This window comes from Paroedura picta, chromosome 2 (genome assembly GCF_049243985.1).
Source record: "Paroedura picta isolate Pp20150507F chromosome 2, Ppicta_v3.0, whole genome shotgun sequence".
NCBI lineage: Eukaryota > Metazoa > Chordata > Lepidosauria > Squamata > Gekkonidae > Paroedura > Paroedura picta.
Genome location: NC_135370.1, coordinates 54,729,486 through 54,751,482, shown reverse-complemented (window position 1 = coordinate 54,751,482; position 21,997 = coordinate 54,729,486). Strand labels below are relative to the sequence as shown.

Genomic DNA, 21,997 nt, shown 5'->3' with positions numbered 1-21,997 from the left:
AATTCGATCTGATTGACAGAGTGCCTGAAGAACTATGGATGGAGGTTCACAACATTGCACAAGAGGTAGCAACTAAAACCATCCCAAAGAAAAAGAAATGCAAGAAATCAAAATGGCCGTCTGAAGAAGCTTTACAAATAGCTAAGGAGAGAAGGGAAGTAAAAGGCAAGGGAGAAAGAGAAAGATACACCCAATTGAATGCAGAATTCCAGAGAAAAGCTAGAAGAGATAAGAATGCCTTCTTAAATGAACAGTGCAAACAAATAGAAGTAAACAATATAATGGGGAGGACTAGAGATCTTTTCAAGGAAATTGGAGATATGAAGAGAACGTTTCATGCAAAGATGGGTATAATAAGGGACCAAAATGGTAGGGACCTCACAGAAGCAGAAGAGATTTTAAAAAGGTGGCAAAATTATACAGAAGAACTATACAAGAGCAAGCTTAACATCCCTGATGACCACAATGAGGTAGTTACTGACCTGGAGCCAGACATCCTGGAATGTGAAGTTAAATGGGCCTTAGGAAGTCTGAGCAACAATAAAGCTAGTGGTGGTGACAGCATTCCAGTTGAACTATTCAAAATCTTAAAAGATGATGCAGTAAAAGTGCTATACTCAATATGCCAGCAAATTTGGAAAACTCAACAATGGCCACAGGATTGGAAAAGGTCAGTTTACATTCCAATCCCAAAGAAGGGCAATGCCAAAGAATGTTCAAACTACCGCACCATTGCAATCATTTCTTATGCTAGCAAAGTTATGCTCAAAATCCTACAAGCTAGGCTCCAGCAATATGTGGACCGAGAACTTCCAGAAGTACAGGCAGGATTTCGAAGAGGCAGAGGAACTAGAGATCAAATTGCCAACATACACTGGATCATGGAGAAAGCTAGGGAGTTCCAGAAGAACATCTACTTCTGCTTCATTGACTATGCTAAAGCCTTTGATTGTGTGGAGCACAACAAATTGTGGCAAGTTCTTAAGGAGATGGGAATACCAGAGCATCTTATTTGTCTCTTGAGAAACTTATATGCAGGTCAAGAAGCAACAGTGAGAACTGAACATGGAATCACTGATTGGTTCAAAATTGAGAAAGGAGTTTGGCAAGGCTGTATACTGTCACCTTGCCTATTCAACTTGTATGCGGAGCACATCATGAGAAAGGCGGGATTAGAGGAGTCACAAATTGGGATCAAGATTGCAGGGAGAAATATCAACAACCTCAGATATGCAGATGATACAACTCTAATGGCAGAAAGTGAAGAGGAACTAAAGAGCCAGTTGGTGCGGGTGAAGGAGGAGAGTGCAAAAGTTGGCTTGAAACTCAACATCAAGAAAACAAAGATCATGGCATCTGGCCCTCTGAATTCCTGGCAAATAGATGGGGAAGAAATGGAGATAGTGACAGATTTTATTTTCCTGGGCTCCAAGATCACTGCAGATGTAGATTATTCAGTTTATTCAAAATAACTGAGGTCTACTACTATCACTATCACAATAGGTCTTTAAAGTGACCCTTCTACTTGCATCAACGGCTAACTGGTCTTTACCGGATGGATAAAATCCAGGTCTCATTCAGAAGACTAAAGTTAGTTCTGAGTTCTTATTGATTTACAAATCTTGAGCAGTAGAATATTCTCATTCCTCATTTTTCAGACACAATTGCTAAAAGGACTAAAACAAATTTTGCTATTGCTGGTATGAACTTGGGATCCTTATCACAAAGTAAAGGAGTTTCCAGTGTGTAAGGGGACAATAGATCAATTAAATCCTTCAATCAAGCAAAACATGAAAAGATGAATAATTCCTAATGAGTCATTCCTAAATTCAGTAGGAATAAGACCTATTCAGAAATCTCCCCTGTAGAACTACGCAGGGTATAATATTCAATCCTGTGAATAAGAAAGCTCTTAGTGCATATACAGAATAAAGATTTTAGGAAAAAGAGACAAAAATACAGGGGTCAGCAAACTCTGCAGGTTTTTAAAATCAGACTGCTATAATCAGTTTCTAGGACACACTTTTTGATCAAAGAAAATGACTTGGATTTGCTCATGACAGAAATATGATTAGCCGACACTCCGACTAACACCAGTTTCTCATCCAGGGCTTTCATCCAAATCAATTTGTGGGTATCCTATTCAGAGTGACTCGAAGGCCATCTTCAACACAGAACAGTTTTAACCTCCGTTTGAAGGCATAAAACCATTCTATTGCTTCCAGGAATATTTGTCCAAATTCTGCCCATAATACAACATTTAATACACCAGGGGGTATTCAGTATTGTTCTTAAAAATTGGCCCAGAGGTTGATCAATATTATTATAGATACATTTGATCTAAATAGCTGAGCCAAAAAAAATAAAGGGCACAGTTTTCAAGTAGAAGGCTTGCACAGCTCCAGGAATATACTTTTATTACGGGAAAAAAACGTAATTATAGAGTTTGCACATATTTTTCTTTGTTGAATGATGTTCTAAGTTGAAGAATCCCAGATAAATCTGCCAAGAACAGGATACCCAATAAGAGAAGGCCTTAACATGTTCAATATTCAACATGTTGATTAACTATTGAAGCAGATTCTATTCCTTGATCTTCCTAAAAAACACAATCTAAGGTTTCAGATAATTAATCACCAAGCTTTCTCAGGAATAATAATTGGAGTAATATTGCAAAGACCTTTGCAGACCACCTGTGGTTCAAGATGAAATAACAACATCATCTATGTAAAGCAGGACAGGGACACAAATCTCAGTCAGTTTCAGTTGGTAGCAGCAGTCATCAAAGAAGGCACCAGCAACCATCAGTTTACCAAATTAAATCAATTTATTGTATCCTTCATATTCAAATCATATCAGGGCAGTTGTCCCAAATATAGATGCTGGATATGTTTTAGTTGCCCTTTGTATAAAGCAGTTTGATTAAGTTTATCCAACAATCTTGGGGTGATTTATAGAATCAAAGGCTCACTTGAGGTCAATAAATCCCATATATAATATTCACCCCGCAAAAAAAGATTGATGTTTCTCAGCCAGATGATAGGCTTTAGATAATGGTCATATGTCAAAGAACCCATCTAAAGCCTATCTGTTCATGTCCCCATGTGACCTCTGATTCTATCCGATCCAAAAATTTATTGGGTTGATAAGCAATATATAACTTTCTCAAAGAGGAAAGGAGGCTAATTGTCAACAGCAGTATGGGTCCAGTCTAGATCCTTTTAAAAGTATTGGGACAATACTGTAGATTAACCTGAAATAATCTACGGTCCAGGCTTCGGCCTCAACCATAGACCTGGTGAAAGGTATGTGTGGTACCTTTAGACCTGCCAAGTAAAATTCTACCCTCTGGAGAAGGAGTTGAGCTTTCTTGTAGAGAGGCGCTGCCTCAGTATCCCTTGATGGTACATGTGAGTTTTTGCTGTCATTTTGTTTATCTTCACTAAGATGTATTTGTCTTGGACTAAGTTGCAAAAGGCAAACACAGCTAGTTTGATTGCCCTTAACTCTAGCCAATTTATGTTGTTCAGCCTTTCTGCAGGTGTCCTAATGGCCTTTTGCCTTGGGCAGTGTGCTCCCTACTCCCTTTTATTGGCATCTGTGGTCACTAGTACATGAGGGCGACTTTAGGAACATCATTCCACTATTTCAAAGATTTCCCAAGACCTGAAGTTACCTGAATCCACTTGTGATATATGTTGCTGATTTTTTGTGAGATATATTCATTAAAAAACAAATTAAATGTAAACAAAAAGACTGAAATAAAAAACATTTAATAAAAATGTAAATCATAACATTCTATTTATAGTACTAAAAGCTTTCATTTACCTTGTGGTTGACGACTTGGGTGGTAGATCTGAAGATCAAAAGGCTGTGCACTAGTTTTTTGTATCACACTAACATTCTGACCTGTCCATTTATTGGCTTTTGACAATGTGTTTGTCCTCCAGTCTGTCCAATATACTTCGCTCCCATATAAAGAGACAGCAAAGGGGTGGGAAAGATATTCATGACCTCTTATAATTTCAATCATGTCAGTTCCATCGTATAGTGCTGAGTAAATAGCATCTGATCTGAAACATAAACCCAAACATAAATTAATTTTTTAAAGAATGGGAACCAGAAAATAATTTGAGATAAGATTGAAATCACATATAATGCAAAAAAAGTCTATGAACATTATTATGACCTTGGAACAATAGTAGACAAATTATTAACAAAATGTAATTTTACATCATTTATTCAACATATAAAAATACTATATTTTCCTTGGAAAAATGTGAATTCAAAAGTGTTTTTCCTAATTACTGCTGGTAAAAAAATCAACGTTTGTAATAACAATGATCAGAAAATCTGCAATTCATAATATTTGGCTGAATTATGAATTAAGTGCTATTTTCTCAAGAATTTCCTCTCTTGCACTGAAATCAAACTGTACTTCTGAGCACATGCAGATCAGCAAGGGGGGTCTGGGACATGTAGTATTCTATAGTTCCTGAGCAGTGATATCATAGGACCTGGAAACTGCATGCCCCTCAGCTCTTTGTACCTCATGACTATTTACGAACATATTCATAGCATCTCAGAGACTAGTGTTGCTAAAACTCCATGTGCTGCCCCCCAAAACTCACAAGTTAGTGCAGACACCACCCATGCTCTCTGCACTGTTTCCTCTCACCTGAAACTTGTAGAGCTGGCACAGATGCTTCCCAGTGCTGTCACACGTGCCTTCTCACCCCTGAAACTTGAAGAGCCAGCACAGATGCTGTCACAGGTGCCTACTCTCCTTACCTAAAATTCACAGAGCCAGCTGGTGCAAATACCACCATCATGCTCTCCTACTCCCCCCAGAAACTCACAGAGCCATTGAAGGTTCTGTTCAGTCATCACACCCATCCACTCCCCCACACCTGAAATTTGCAGATCCAGTGCAGATACCTGTTGTTATCATGCACGCTGTCTTCCCCTCAACATTTGTGGAGCTGGTTTCCAGCTCCACAGGTTTCTGGTGGGGGGAAGGAGAACAGACACATAATTGTGGAAGGCAGTGTGTGCAGGAGAGCTGCAAATGGCAGCTATACAAGTTTTTTTTTTTTTGGAGGGGGGGAAGTTGCGAGGCACGGTGGCTGCTCTGAGTTTTGGGCAAAACTCTGTTGTAGAGTTTTGCCCAAAAGACAGAGCACTGCTTCTGATATGCTGACATCATTTATGTGTGATATCAGCACACTGTGTGCTCCTGTATGTAAACTGAAATGGAAAAGGGAGTTGTTAAAGAAGAATTAGTGGGAACCAAGGGGAGTAGTCAATTAGAAGAGTGTATCTGAAGAAGAAAGAGTCTCTACCAAAGGAAAACAGGGCCCAGGACCCACAAAAACTTGCAACCCGCACTGCTTACAAGTGGGAATTCTCCAGGTAAAAAATGAAGCAGTTAAGTGAAAAAAAGTATGAATCCTTCCAGGGATATAAATCTTCCAAGGATGGAGTCTCTATGCAATTGGGTAGAAAAGAATTAGCATTAGGGCTGAAGAGTTGTGATTTTAGAAGTCTGAGGGGGAAGGTTGGAGTAAAGTAGAGAGAAAGCGATTACGAAAAAGAGTTGGGTTTTGTACCCCACTTTTTACTGCCTGAAGAAGTCTTGAAGTGGCTTACAATCACCTTCCCTTCCTCTCCCCACAACAGGCAGGACTGTTTCTGACAGGACTGTTCACTCAGAAGAGCACAATCAACAAACCCAAGGTCACCCAGCTGGCTGCATGTGGGGGAGTGAGGAATCAAACCTAGCTTTCCAGATTAGAACCATTGCTTTTAACCACTATACCACACTGAAGAGATAAAAAGAAAATCTTAGTGGACACAGAATAGCTTAAAGCATTGCTTTAATTTTTTTTATTCCATTTCTGCACTGCTTGACATAGAATGTCTTGCACCTTTCTAGTTTTTGTAATCCTAGCCCTATTGTATTACTTATTAGGTCTCTCATACTATCTGATTACATTGTTTTTGCCATGTAATTCATATTGATTCTCAAGTAGAGAACTAGTAAATAAATTATAAAGTAAATTAAGAATGATGGGCTCACTACTCATTTGTCTACCTCTATGTGCCTGCTCAGTAAGTTAATTCTCAAGTAAGTATGCAAAGGAATGTAGGTGCTCAGAATTAACTAAAATTTAGAGTGATTCTGTCTGACAGAATAAAATTTGAGTCCAGCAGTACCTTTAAGACCTACAATGTTTTATTCAAAGTATAAGCTTTTATGTGAACACATACTGCTTCTACAGTGCATCAGTGCTTTGTCTCGTGTTTATAGAGAAAACTATGTTCTATTTTTTTGTGTGGGAGGAGGAAAATCAAGAGAATGGCTGCCCTCTTATGATAATGTCAAGAATTATATGGGGATCAGAGACTATGTAATGGGTACAGGTTGGAGCCTATATGTTTTATCAAAATAACAGATATAGTGCAGCTTTGGCATTCTTTATTATTATTCATGCATGAAGGGTGCAGTCCTAAATCAATCTATTTGTCAGCGTGTCCTATTTTACTCAAGGAAGCTTACTCCCAGGGAAGTGTTAGAAGTATACCAAAAGACATATAGAAAAGGCTTTGTGTACCTAACATATATACTAAAAGAAATGGAAAACTATTTTTTTTTACCTAGCATCTGTCCAAACAATTCGTTTTTCAAAGTGATCAACAGTGAGTCCATTAGGCCATGCCCCGCTATCCATGTCCTTATATATGATCCTCCTTCCTGCTCCACTCATGGAAGCAGATTCAATGCGAGGAAAGTTAGCATCCCAGTCAGTCCAAAACAAAATTCTGAACGATGCAAAGAAAACAACAAAATGAAATTTGGACCAGAAAGAGAAACAAATAAATAACAGGCATCACTTAACAATTGGAACAACTTATTTGTAGTTTTGGCAAAGGTGAAATATGGCAGTTACGATAACTAACTAGTATATAAACCCATACCACATACTATACAGCTATTTCTACTTATGAAAATATATGTGAAACCTACCTTTATGAAATAAGATAGAACACAAATCACTGAAGCTGCTGAAAAAGGAGAGTTCTCATATTTGATAAATGCAAACTGAGTGATATTTTGTAGTATTCTATGGAATTCCATTTGTAAGTTATGTGGTTGTAAATGTTGCTGAAAGCTATAATTGTATCCTCCACGGCAATGAGTTCTGTGTAACTCAAAAGAAGGCATATTCTAATCGACTAATATTTGTTTAGTAAAACACAGAATGACTTATATTCCATGCTTTTCTTTGTCCAATCATGCCTGACTAAAATTCAACACATATCATAGTTGTCTAAACAGTAAACTATGTTTACTATCATTCAGTGTACCAAAGGAAATGCAAATAGCTCTGTCGGCAGAAAGCACCAGAAAAAAACACAGTTGGAAGTATTTATGGATAGCACACACACTACACACATACCAGTCTACAGCAGGAATAAAAATGAATATAAGCCATCCCCTGAATTGTTTATGGTAGACATCAGGTGTTCCCATTACCTTTTGCAAATGTACTTGGCTGAAGTAAAAGTGATTCTTGATGGCCCCAAGTACTCTATGCACCATCAATAGCCTGTCACTGCCTCCTCCTCCTCTGTCCACCATGCTCAGGTAAACAGGAGAAGTATAAAGGACAGCAAAAAAGGTGATAGGGAGTAGTCTCGAGAGGTAAACCAAATCCAATAAAGGTTACACCTCTTCTGAAGTGAATTTGAAATGGATTGGGACATGAATTAAACAGTTTTTGTAAGATGTCTAACTTAGTAGACCCTACTTTATAATTATGTGATAGTGTTTATAGCAGATACATGTTTTTTTAAATAATTTTTTCTCCTCTTGGATATGAGAGTTAAAGGTCGTATTGGTTATCTACAGATTCCAGACCCCCCTTCCCCCTTTAGAATGCTCTCTTTCTGTTTTGTAATATTGTAACATCAAACCAGTACAGAGATGGGCTGTTTACATTCTAGTGTCAAGATAAGAGTGAGTAGTGTTCCAGTGTACTAAACGCTAATTGAATGTAGATCTATATGTACCATGAGCGGATGACTGTATACTAGTGACTAGTGACATGTAATTGAAACACATTTGAATATTGTGAATAATTCTGAATGCAGTTCTGAGTAAAACTATCATAATTTTATATTTACTTAATATTCAGCTTATTATCTATTCGTTTTTTCCTACTTGGCTGCCAAATTGTCTATTTAATTAAAATTCGGTTGGCCAAAACAGACATGATGTGAAAGACAGATGCGAAATGCCATGATTTTCAAAAAGCTAATCTGCCACCCAAAATGGTTGTTTTCAAGAACAGCAAAGGATTGCTAGGTGCAAGGGTGCTGTCTCTGCAGCCCAAAGTGCTTCTTTGATTATTTAGAACAGGGGTAGTCAAACTGGGCCCTCCAGATGCCCATGGACTCCAATTCCCATCAGCCCCTGCCAGCAAATGCTGGCAGGGGCTCATGGGAATTGGAGTCCATGGGCATCTGGAGGGCCACAGTTTGACTACCCCTGATTTAGAATATCTATTAATGTACCTTTATGAATCTATTTATTATTTAGGATACATCCATGCTGCGTCTTCAGAGTCCTGCTCAAGGTGGCTTACAATTAAAATGTCCCAATATTTTTTTAAAAAAAATAAGGCACTAGACAGCATAAAACTATTCATGAAACTGAGGCATACCATTAAAAAGCTATTGAGATAAATCCCCTAATGAAATGCTTCAGTAAAAAGATGTGTTTTGTTCTGGTGCCTAAAAGAAAGTAGATGCCAAGCGAGCACTTCTAGAGGTCAGTTGCCTCCACAGGAAAAGCAGCCTAGAGTCACCAGCTACTCGCCTCTGAAGGTGGGGGCACAGACAGCAGAGTTTGAGAGGCAGATCTCAAACTGGGCTGGATAGTATGGGAGTTCAGTTACCTTGAACTCAAGCTATTTAGGGCCTTGAATGTAAGAACCAGCACTTAGAACTGTGCCTGGAAAGATGAATAACCAGCACAGATGTTTCAGCACAGTAGTGATACAATATCTGTAACCAACCCCTGACAATAGCCTGGCTACCAAATGTTGGCCAAATGAATTTTCTGAACCATTTTTAAAGGCCACTCTACACACAGTGCGTTACTGTAATCTAACTTGGATGTGATCATAAGATGGGTGACTGCCCAAGATCATGGGTTTTGAGGAATAGTCATAGCTAGTAAATCTGTGGGAACTAATACATTTTACATGCCACAGAAGAGCTTTCAACCCAAAGCCAGGGCCAAGTAGCACCTCCAAACTATGAACTGCTCTTTTAAGGGTGTGTGTGTGTGTGTGCAAATAACTCAAGGAAAGGCTTATTCCACAGTCCCCAAGCAGCTTCTTCATTGACAACACCTTAGTCTTGTTTGCACTGAATTTCAGTTTACTGACCCTTATCTATCCATTACGTTCTCCAGACACTTACTCAAGACTGCTGCAGTCCATCCTGGTTCAACAAGAAGAAATAGAGCTGGGCATCATCTGTGTATTGGTGACACCTCACCCTATATCTCCAGACAACCTCTACCAGCTGTCTTATGAAGATAACATTGGGGACAAGATGAAAACCTGTGAGGCCACACAGTATATCTGCTATAGAGCAGAAATGAACTAGGACCACTTTCTGGAATTGATTGGTCAAGTAAGATTGGAAAAGCAGCAATACAGCTGGCCTTTCTGGAAGGATACCCTGACTAAGGTTCAGGATAAGCAATAGGAATGTTGTAAGTCAGAACAACTAAAATCATGTCTCTCGGAAAGTCAGGCCTGAATCGAGATTGAATTGGGTTGTCTCCTCCAAGATTGCCTGAATCTATGTAGACACCATCCACTCATGTACCTTGTCCAAGAATAACATATTAGCTATGTATATATCCTAAATAACAGAACTTATGTTACAGATGTCATTCAAGTCAGGCAAATTTATTACCTTCTCGTTGGAGTTATTATAAAATATAATATTTTTTGGCACCAGATTTTTTGGTATATTTTAGAATTAACAGACCATGATTTACCATCTGAGACTGTGGTTGCATTATTATGCTATGTTTAAGTTTGTGTTCCTGCCTGATAGCTTAGAGTTAGAATGAGCTTGTTAACTGCTACAAGACAATGTGTCATGTTTTGCTGGAAATCTTCTATGGCCCCTATTATAAACAACTAGAATACGAGAGTACGGGAAACTGTTCCCATGTCTAAACTGACATACCAAAATAGAATTAAAAATGGCTGATGAATACATAGACACATGGGCTTTGTTTATAATGTCAGAGTCAACACTAGGCTTTGTCCTTTCCTATTTTTTATTTTTGTAATGAATGATCTTTTGTATTTTTATTTGCCTCTTTCTTTTAGATTTCCCCCCTTTTAGCAACCATTTTTTAAAGAAAGGGGGAAATAATTGATGTTATCTCCAAATTAGATCCAGATACTGAACCTATAATAGCCTAGTCAAAATCAACAGTGAATGAAAAATACACATTCAATGAGCCCCATTTCCCAGAAAAGATTAATAAATTGTTGTATCAAATGTGCCTGAAAATTGACAGACCAAAGAACAACAACTACAAAAATTTCACATTGAATTAGAAACCTATTAATTCCATTGTGTTGTAAACAAGGATTTAAATTACATATAATTACCCATATCTTGGATCCAAAGCAATAGCCCTAGGATGTTCCATGGCGCCTGCTATTAAAGTTGTTCTTAGTGTGCCGTCTAATTTTGCAACTTCAATTTGGTCCAAATTGCTGTCTATCCAGTATATGTTTCCGGCAATCCAGTCTACTGTTAGACCTTCAGGTGTAGCTAAACCATGTTGGACGACAACTTCAATGGAGCTTACCCCTGTGAAAATATTGGGAGATATCCTAAAACACGGTATTTTATAAACCATTAGCATAATTAATTTTTTTTTAAATCCTGCTAAAGTAAAGAAGCATATCTCAAGAACACTTATAAATGAAATAAAATATGATGAAACTGCCATAGAATGGTAGCTTTGTTTTTCTTTATGTACCTTTTCTCAGTTCTGGTGATCCAGAGCCTAGCTGTTTTCTGCACATGATTCATAAACATCACAATTTCATAGTTTCTTCTAAACAAACAGATAATCCAGCACAATGCTTATTGACCCTTTAAACAATGTTACCTTCTGTAATATAACTCTTTGCATCTTCTGCTCCCACGCTGTAAGCAACCAAAAGGCTGAGTTGTGAGTGTGCATGTGGGGGTAGCCCTTTTCCTTTCTGTTTTTTGGGTAGCCCTAGCTCCTGTATTTCTATCAGATAATCCTGTGCCCCATTAAATCTTCCAGCAATCTGACTCAATGAAATGGGGGATTACTGCCTCAGCAAATGCCTCTAGCTCGGCTAGGATGAATGCCTACCTGCTGCCAATTGTGAAAGTTAATTTCAATATATACCTAGGTATATATTTCCAATATAATACATCCTGGACCCTTCACTGCAAGTTGGCTACAAATATGGCCAAAACCACCACTATGGCTGTCATCCAGTTGGGTATAATGGTTAGGAGTGCAGACTTCTAATCTGGCATGCCGGGTTCGATTCTGCATTCCCCCACATGCAGCCAGCTGGGTGACCTTGGGCTCGCCACGGCACTGATAAAACTGTTCTGACTGAGCCGTGATATCAGGGCTCTTTCAGCCTCACCCACCCCACAGGGTGTCTGTTGTGGGGAGAGGAATGGGAAGGTGACTGTAAGCCACTTTGAGCTTCCTTCGGGTAGAGAAAAGCGGCATATAAGAACCAACTCTTCTTTTTCTTTTTCTTCTTCAACAGAGGAAAACAATATGTGCCCACTGTTCTCAAAGTATTTAATGCCAAAATATGCTCACAACTGATGTACAGAATTCTCCTGTGGTTCGACACAATTGACCAAACTATAGAATGTACCCAATCCAAATTCTTGTGGCAAAAAATTAAGACTGCCAAACTGCATACCATATGAAGCCCTGTGCTTGGAATTTGGCCAGGGTTTATTCAAATCAAAGGTGTGGCTAATAACTATTAAATATTGGCTGTGACTATACTACAACCCAGATCCAGATAATCTCAATTATTAAATGCTTGTGGAATCTAACTTTTCCAACTGGTTAGACCATATCAAAACAAAAAAATAGATCTTTAAGGCATATCCATGGATTCATTATCTTGTCTCTCAGCATCTGATGCCTTTCAAATGATAAAATGCAGTCTTCTAGACACTGAAGCAAAAAACCTTAAGAGTGCAGCTAATTAAATTTGCTCCCACTTGAATCTATGGGATTTCATTAGAAGCTGGCCAGATAGCTCCATATTTATATCCAAATATCAGATCGACTCAGAGCCTTTTATTTGGCCAGATTTGGCTTAACCATCAGCTGTCCTTTCAGGAAGATTTCAAAAAGTAACATATTCAGACAGATACTGCCCATGTAAAACAAACACTGAAATTATCTTGCATGTCGTTTTTAAATTTCCCCTTCTACACAGGTATCCATACAAAATACTTAAGCCCCATCTTGTTAACAGACTTACTGATGTTTTAAATATTTCCTTTCTTTTGGGATAGTAAATCCTGAAATAAGTGTGTGGCTAAATTTTTGCAACGTACCATGAATTTGCTCCAGGATAAATGTTAGGGACAACCAGTATAATATTTATAATGTTCTTTTGGGTTTTGTGTAATCATTTTGTCATTTTATTCAATTTTGACCTTGACATTAATTTACCCTAATTTTATTGTGAAAGTTTTATATTCTAATAAAGAATTACTGATTTCTGAGACATTTGGACTTGATGCTTTGAGTTATGTCTGTTATCTGTTCCTTGAAATTACCTCTATTTGTCTGCTGCATACCTGCAATCAGGAAAAGATTTATTTATTTTGTTAATTATACTTCTTTTAAAGCCTGGCATTCCAGAAGTAAAACTGGAAAAGAACCCCTGACTATATGATATAAATTCCTCTCAATTTCCTGGTATAAACAACAACAAAGTTAACATATAGAGCTCTGAAAGACAGGCAGAAATTTGGAATAGGAGGGGAGGTTTTCACAGGCATCAACACTAAGTCCAGAGTTTATTCAGCGAGACAAATGGCACATGGGTCACTCCTGAAATATTTGGATCAATGAAAGATTCCTTGCTGTACAGAGTACTCATACTGAGAATATGCTATTTCTTTCCCAAATATTGAGCTGTCTAAGCAAAAGCAAACTCTCCAAAAAGAACTATCATAAAATGTGACAGCATTGAAGAATGGGGGGGGGGAGAGGGGGAAGAGAGAACATCTGCCATGGGAAAAGACACTTGAATTGTATGCTTTTTAATAATTCTTAGTTAACTAGTAGCTTGTTCACAATCTTTTTCTCCAATTAACACATTCCACTTATGTCTATTATTTTAAACATCCAAATTTCATTTCTTACCACCGGTTTCTGAAAGTTTGCCTCTGTAAATTTTATCCTCTACCACATCTGTCCAATACAGCAAACTCTGATTGAAGTGAAAATCAAGTGCTATTGTATTTCTCAGACCAGGAACTAACAAACTGTAGTCCCGCTTCTGAAGATCGATCTTTCTGATCTCATGTCGAATGGAGAAAATTATGAAAGCTTCAAATGGATCTAGAAATACAATGGAAAAGTCTTGTATAAATGTATTAGATAACGATAAAATCCATTCATTTACTGGTAAAATGTATATGTGGAATACTTATTAAATAATTTGCATTACAACCCCAATTTTCTTATACCATTTTCTCAAACAGAACATTTATTAGTTGTGATGATGTTGCTAATAGGAGAAACAGGCTAACAGTAAAATCCTAAAATAGTTATACTACTTTAATTCCTGTTGACTTGAGTGGCTTCCGAAGGTTGTAACTACACTCAGTAATATGCAGTTGGCAATCTGTGAGTCACAGTAACCTGGGACTATGGCTGACAGCTTAGAAAGTTGTGCTAAGGGAGGAACCCTGTGTTGTTTAAAAAAGTTTCTGATTGAAGGTAGTTGGAGAGTTGCACTGGAATCTGAGGCAACAAGATTTGAATTGTCACATTCACATAGTCTCATTAACCAGTCAGCTGCTACCTTCTCCTCAGAAAAGTCAGGCCCCACACTGGTGAAATTCCCACCTGAGCAGATGAATCCAACAACAGACCCCATAGGGAAAGCATCAGAAAGTGAGAATACTGGGGTGCCCAAAAGTGAACACAGTACTCCAAGTGAGGCCGTACCAGAGCAGAGCAAAGCGGTACCATCACCTCCCATGATCTGGACACGATACTCCGTTTGATACAGCCCAAAATCCCATTTGCCTTTTTAGCCACCGAGTTACACTGCTGACTCATGTTCAATGTATGGTCCATTAAGACTCCTAGATCCTTTTTGCACATGCTACTGTCAAAACAAGAGTCCCCCATCTTATATTGGTGTATTTGGTTTTTCCTACCTAAATGCAGAACTTTACATTTGTCCCTACTGAACTTCATTTGATTCAATTTAGCCCACTGCTCGAGCCTATCAAGATCATCCTGTAAAGCTACTCCCCACTTATGCAACCAAAACACTCAGCAAGTCCACCACAGAGATTCTTAAGAGAACATTGAGGAATTCCCCATGTTCTTGGCTCAATGCCAGCTCTATATTAAGCTGTGGGTATGGGATTATCCTGAGGACTGAATTAAGGTAAATCCTGCCTGTTCAAGGTCAGATAGCCAAATGATACACCTCACTTATCTGCAGCCAGTCCCCCTGCTTACAGGATTAATTAATCCTCAAACTGCTGGAATGGTTCTGAGGAGCCACTTGGTTCACTAAATTAGACCTGGGGATCCCTCAAGTTTGTCCAGATCCGGAAGGAGTATGAGTGGAAAATCACTCTTGGAACCCATTACAGGCAGTATGAACATTTAGTCATACTCTTTAGCCTCTGTAATGATTTTGTGGTGGTCCAATGGTTCATGAGTGAAGTGTTCCAGGATCTGCTTGATTAGTACACCTCACTTGTTGATATCCTCATCTACTCAAGGAACCCTGCTAAGCACTCAGATTACGTCCAGTCGATTCTGGCTCTGCTCAGGGGCTATATGCAAAGTTAAAGAAATGCAACTTTGTTGGGAAAGCAGTCAAGTTCCTGGGTCATCACATCTTTCCCTAGCAAGTGTAGATGGAGCCAATCAAGGTGTTAGCAGTTAGATCCCTCCTGTCACTGAGGAACTGTTTATAGAAAGAAAACCATAAAAACCCTTCCTCATGCAATATCATTTCAAACATTAAATGCATCTCACTGCCTAGCCATAAATGACACAAAAATAGATATCAGCCATATCATATGTGTGGATACACCGTCTGGCCTAACAAGGCCCCCGAAATGGATGCCAGCCAGAGACAAGCCTTCAGAGATAAGTCTGGACATATAGTTTAGTATGTGTGAGATGTAATAGCTAACCTGCTAATAACCTCCAATCTACTCCAGAGAGATGCATAATACTGGACAGTAAGTCTCCCAGGAACCTGCAACTAATCTCATTAGTTTCCAGTCTTACTTGCCCTGTCCTCCTCTACACAAATTATGCGGTATTTAACAAACGTGATAGCTTTCCTGGTCAGTAATCTAAGGGTCATCAAGGACCATTAGCACCTATAGTTCAACTTAAGGTAGACCCATTATGCTTCTCTTGGATCATTGTCCATCTCCATAAGAACCCATCTCATTACTGTTTTGGGGGTTCACATCAGACTGCCTCACATATAGCACCTAGCTCTCAGTGCTGTGTGTGTGTGACTCTCTGCACATCTTCCACTTGTGTATGAGACTGCTTTTTCTTCCTTACATTAAATGTTGGCTACTTCTTTCATGACTCTGCATACCTGTACTTCAAGACTGGCAAATATCAGTTTTTTACAGGTTCGGTACCCTAACCCTTCATTGTAGAAGCAGACGCCTCAGGCACTTGGAACCATCCTAGTCTCAAAACACTTCCTCAAATGACTGTTGTGTATGTGTGCCTTTAATTTCAGGCAACTCATGGCCACAGAGTGGAACTATACCATCTGACGTGGGAACTTCTGGCAATTAAAGTAGCATTTGAGATTTGAGAGCACAACCTGGAAGGAGCCCAGCAACCAGTGGCAGTCTACACTGACCACTGAAATCTGGAGCACTTGCAGACTGTCCAGTACCTGGACATAATCAGATGGTCACTGTTCTTCTCCTGCTTCCAGCTCACCATCCATTATGTTCCAGATTCCCAGATTGACTCCAAAAGATGTAAATGCTTATTCCAGAAAGTCTGAATACACAGAGATCTGGGGAGGTCTTGAATGCAACCCTGTTCATGGCACTGAAGTCATTTGCAGCAGTGCCCTCTAATGATCTCACATTCAGAGAGTCTGGCAAAGTGACCTTAGGGCCCTAAGATCCTTTAGAACCCTGTTAAGAAAACGCCAAATAGATATTCTCCCTGCAGCAGAGGCTGTTTACTCATGAAGGCAATTAGTACAGACTCCCAGGGACCCTATAGAGGGAGATGCTGAGATTGCTGCACAACACTCAGCTGGCAGGCCATTTTGAGTGTTATAACACCCTGCACCTCCTGTCCTGGGAATTCTGGTGGATCTGGATTCCCCATACCTGTTCTGTTTACCTGCAAGGCTGCCACCCTCAGTGTGGATGGGGAACCTAGAGAAATATGAGGTAGCTCAGCTCTTGGACTCAGTGCTTGAGCCGGCTTTATATCCTCATTAAATGAAAGGGGTTTAGGCATTAGGGCAGATCTTGAGAACCAGTGGGTAACCTGCATGACTCCAACCTGGAAATGAAAATTCCTCCAGCCCAATCCAAATAAGCCCATGACTCTCACTGCATCACGAGGGAAGGATGCTCAAGAATAGGGTTGTGTGTGGCAGCGTCCAAATCGGCCATACCAGGCCGACACACAAATAGGTGCACAACTCGGCGCACAGACGCCTGCACCTCCCATCCCCCCACAGCGCTGGTCTGGTTGCATTGGCCTGGAACGGCTGACTCGGATGCCGCCATGCACAACCCTACTCAAGAGCATGTGTCACGAATCTGCCAGCTGCCAACTTCTCCTCCTCCTTGGAATCAGGCCTCACACTGACGAAATCCCCACTTGAGCAACTGAGTCCATCAGCAGATCCAAAGAAGAACCATTGGAAAGTAGGATCAATCAGGCTGCTCAGTCTTCTAGTGAAGAAAGATGCCAAAAGAACCAATATCTCCATCTCTATAGGCCTCTCCAAAACCAACAGAGTGTATGTCCATCAAAGAGTCTTAAGACTGAATGAGCAAAATCTGCTCAATATCCACAAAGATATTAAGCTGGCTTCAACTAGGGCCAGGGCTTTTTTGGCCCTGGACCTGGCATGGTGGAACACTCTACAGAATGATATCAGAGCCCTGAGGTACCTTAATTAGTTCCATAGGGCTTGCAAGATGGAGCTGTTCTGCTAGGCCTATGGTTGAGGCCTGAAATAACGTCTGAAATCACTGGTCTCTCTCCTGAAAATCCACCAAAACCATATTCTATCTAAAAGATTTTATGTGACCCTTCCCCTACCTTTTCCCAAAAAAGAGAGAATGGACAAACTTAATTTTTGTTTTAATACAGTAATAACTTATTATTTAAATTAGATTTATAAGCCATCCCTCTTGAGTCCATCATCTTGGGGTGGCATATATAACATTATAATAAAACCAGTAAAAAGCAAATAAATACATTAAAATTGTTTAAATGGTAACATTAAATCCCTGATTAATCTTAGTTTTGCTAATCCCTGATGAATCTTAGCTTGGCTTCTCATAAGGGGAGATGTGGTTGTTGTTGTTAGGTGCGAAGTCGTGTCCGACCCATCGCGACCCCATGGACAATGATCCTCCAGGCCTTCCTGTCCTCTACCATTCCCCGGACTCCATTTAAGTTTGCACCGACTGCTTCAGTAACTCCATTCAGCCACCTCATTCTCTGTCGTCCCCTTCTTCTTTTGCCCTCAATCACTCCCAGCATTAGGCTCTTCTCCAGGGAGTCCTTCCTTCTCATGAGGTGGCCAAAGTATTTGAGTTTCATCTTCAGGATCTGGCCTTCTAAGGAGCAGTCAGGGCTGATCTCCTCTAGGACTGACCGGTTTGTTCGCCTTGCAGTCCAAAGGACTCGCAAGAGTCTTCTCCAGCACCAGAGTTCAAAAGCCTCAATTCTTTGACGCTCGGCCTTCCTTATGGTCCAACTTTCGCAGCCATACATTACAACTGGGAATACCATATCCTTGATTAAACACACTTTCGTTGGCAGGGTGATGTCTCTGTTTTTTAGGATGCTGTCTAGATTTGCCATAGCTTTCCTCCCCAGGAACAAGCGTCTTTTAATTTATTTGCTGCAGTCCCCATCTGCAGTGATTTTGGAGCCCAGGAAAATAAAATCTGTCACTATCTCCATTTCTTCCCCATCTATTGCCAGGAATTGAGAGAGCCGGATGCCATGATCTTCGTTTTCTTGATGTTGAGTTTCAAGCCAACTTTTGCACTCTCCTCCCTCACCCACACCAACACGCTCTTTAGTTCCTCTTCACTTTCTGCCATTAGAGTGGTATCATCTGCATATCTGATGTTGTTGATATTTCTCCCTGCAATCTTGATCCCAATTTGTGACTTCTCTAATCCTGCCTTTCTCATGATGTGCTCCGCATACAAGTTAAATAGGCAAGGCGACAGTATACCAAACTCCTTTCTCAATTTTGAACCAATCAGTGATTCCATGGTCAGTTCTCACTGTTGCTTCTTGACCTGCATATAAGTTTCTCAAGAGACAAATAAGATGCTCTGGTATTCCCATCTCTTTAAGGACTTGCCACAATTTGTTGTGCTGCACACAATCAAAGGCTTTAGCACAGTCAATGAAGCAGATGTAGATGTTCTTCTGGAACTCCCTAGCTTTCTCCATGATCCAGCGTATGTTGGCAATTTGATCTCTAGTTCCTCTGCCTCTTCGAAATCCTGCCTGTACTTCTGGAAGTTCTCGGTCCACATATTGCTGGAGCCTAGCTTGTAGGATTTTGAGCATAACTTTGCTAGCATGAGAAATAAGTGCAATGGTGCGTTAGTTTGAACATTCTTTGGCATTGCCCTTCTTTGGGATTGGAATGTAAACTGACCTTTTCCAATCCTGTGGCCATTGTTGAGTTTTCCAAATTTGCTGGCATAATGAGTGTAGCACTTTTACTGCATCGTCTTTTAAGATTTTGAATAGTTCAACTGGAATGCTGTCACCACCACTAGCTTTATTGTTGCTCAGACTTCCTAAGGCCCATTTGACTTCACATTCCAGGATGTCTGGCTCCAGGTCAGTAACTACCCCATTGTGGTTATCAGGGATGTTAAGCTTGCTCTTGTATAGTTCTTCTGTATGATTTTGCCACCTTTTTAAATCTCTTCTGCTTCTGTGAGGTCCCTACCATTATGGTCCCTTATCATACCCATCTTTGCATGAAACGTTCTCTTCATATCTCCAATTTTCTTGAAAAGATTTCTGGTCCTCCCCATTCTATTGTTTTCTTCTATTTGTTTGCACTGTTCATTTAAGAAGGCATTCTTATCTCTTCTAGCTTTTCTCTGGAATTCTGCATTCAATTGGGTGTATCTTTCTCTTTCTCCCTTGCCTTTCACTTCCCTTCTCTTCTTAGCTATTTGTAAAGCTTCCTCAGATAGCCATTTTGATTTCTTGCATTTCTTTTTCTTTGGGATGGTTTTAGTTGCTACCCCTTTTACAATGTTGCGAACCTCCATCCATAGTTCTTCAGGCACTCTGTCAATCAGATCTAATTCCTTAAATCTATTTGTCACCTCTACTGTATATTCATCGGGGATATGATTTAGTTCATACCTGAGTGGCCTAGTGCTTTCCCCTACTTTCTTCAATTTAAGCCTAAATTTTGCAGCAAGAAGCTGATGATCTGAACCACAATCAGCTCCTGGTCTTGTTTTTACTGACTGTATAGAACTTCTCCATCTTTGGTTGCAGAGCACATAGTCAATCTTATTTCTGTGTTGACCGTCTGGTGATGTCCATGTGTAGAATCGTCTCTTTGGTTGTTGGAAAAGAGTGTTTGCTATGACCATTGTATTCTCTTGACAAAATTCTACCAGCCTGTGCCCTGCTTCATTTATTCATGTATTCCAAGGCCAAACTTGCCTGTTATCCTGGTCATCTTTTGGCTTACTACTTTAGCATTCCAATCCCCCATGATGATAAGCACATCATTTTTTGGCGTTGCTTCTAGAAGGTGTTGTAGGGCTTCATAGAACTGATCAACTTCATCCTCTTCAGCAGCAGTGGTTGGGGCATAGACCTGGAACACTGTGATGTTGAATGGTTTGCCTTGGATTCGAACTGAGATCATTCTGTCATTTTGGGGATTGTATCCCAAGACTGCTTTTCCTACTCTCTTATTGATTATGAAGGCTACTCCATTTCTTCTGCGAGATTCTTGTCCACAGTAGTATACCTGATGGTCATCTGAATTAAATTCACCCATTCCTGTCCATTTTAGTTCACTGATTCCTAAAATGTTGATGCTCAGTCTTGTCATCTTTTGTTTGACCACATCCAGCTTGCCTTGATTCATGGATCTGACGTTCCAGGTTCCTATGGAATAAAAATCTTTACAGCATCGGACTGTCTTTTCGTCACCAGTTACTTCCACAACTGAGTGTCCTTTCGGCTTTGGCCCGGTCGCTTCATTCATTCTGGCGCTACTCGTACTAGCCGTCTGCTCATCCCCAGTAGCATATTGAACACCTTCCGACCTGAGGGGCTCAACCTCCGGCGTCATATCATTTTGCCTTTTGAACTTGTCCATTGGGTTTTCATGGCAGAGATACTGCAGTGGTTTGCCATTTCCTTCTCCAGTGGATCACTTTTTGTCAGAGCTCTCAGCTATTAACTGTTCGTCTTGGGTGGTCCTACATGGCATAGCTCATAGCTTCACTGAGCTACGCAAACCCCCTTGCCACGGCAAGGCAGTGATCTTTGAAGGGGCAGATGTGGTAGGAGATCCCAAACAGTTGTAATTCAACATATAATTCTATTTTGCATTTTAATTTTATGCATGTAATTCTATCTTGATGTAATCCACATAGTGAAGACAGAAAACACATCCAAATATAAATAAAATAAATACATTTTTATGCCAGTAAAGGTACTCTGAAAATAAATAAATGATAAAAGGAACACAAGCCTCAAAAATACTGACACCATTTCCACACAAAAGCAAAGTAATGCATTGGCATTGTTAAAGTATCAAATAATTTAAAAATTTGTCTCCTCAAAGGCAGAACTGAATTTCATAACCCTTTAGCTCAGGAAGAGTCACCCTGCAGGATGAAAAGGAACCATGCAAGTGAATCCCACTCATGAGTGAAAATGGAAGAACACAGCTGTTTCAGAGATTTGGTGGTCCTTGAAATGGAAACTGGGAAGAAACCTCCAGCTGCAAGAATCAAACTGAAACTCAGGAGCATTTCCCCCATTAAAAAGTGAGCTATTTTTTTGGAGGGGAGGATGCAAGTACATTGTGACATTACTGGGCATGCACACACAAAAAAAGAGGCTGTGTTGCTGTGTTTTGTACACCCCTTTCAAAGACGTAAAAACATTATATATTTATTTTGATATATTTCTTTTGCATCTTTCAGGTCACTGGATCTCGTTACTCCATCATTGCTGAATGTTTTTGAACAAATGCTGCCTTCTAATCTGCAGACAATGTATGTGAAAGAGGATATACACTCCTTATTCTGGAAAGGAGTGCATCATTTCTAAAACTGGGCAGACTGAGTAGGACACCCAGTTCAATGTGGCACCCATTTTCATTACAAAATCACTTCAGGCTACTCCCATAGACATCAG

General features: G+C 39.8%; 1 protein-coding gene across 6 annotated transcripts in view; it reads right to left on the bottom strand.

Annotated features, from left to right (window-relative positions):
• LRP1B (LDL receptor related protein 1B) overlaps nt 1–21,997 on the bottom strand; it is a 1,129,178-nt gene that overhangs the window by 244,828 nt on the left and 862,353 nt on the right. For all 6 annotated transcript variants that reach the window (XR_013228123.1, XM_077320173.1, XM_077320175.1 and 3 more), the window contains exons 24-27: nt 13,499–13,696; nt 10,707–10,911; nt 6,658–6,822; nt 3,829–4,073 (exon numbers count right to left, since the gene is read on the bottom strand). Coding sequence is in view for 5 of the 6 variants with exons in the window: in XM_077320173.1 (XP_077176288.1) it covers nt 3,829–4,073; nt 6,658–6,822; nt 10,707–10,911; nt 13,499–13,696 (813 nt within the window). In the remaining variant the exon portion in view is untranslated. The remainder of the gene's footprint in view (nt 1–3,828; nt 4,074–6,657; nt 6,823–10,706; nt 10,912–13,498; nt 13,697–21,997) is intronic.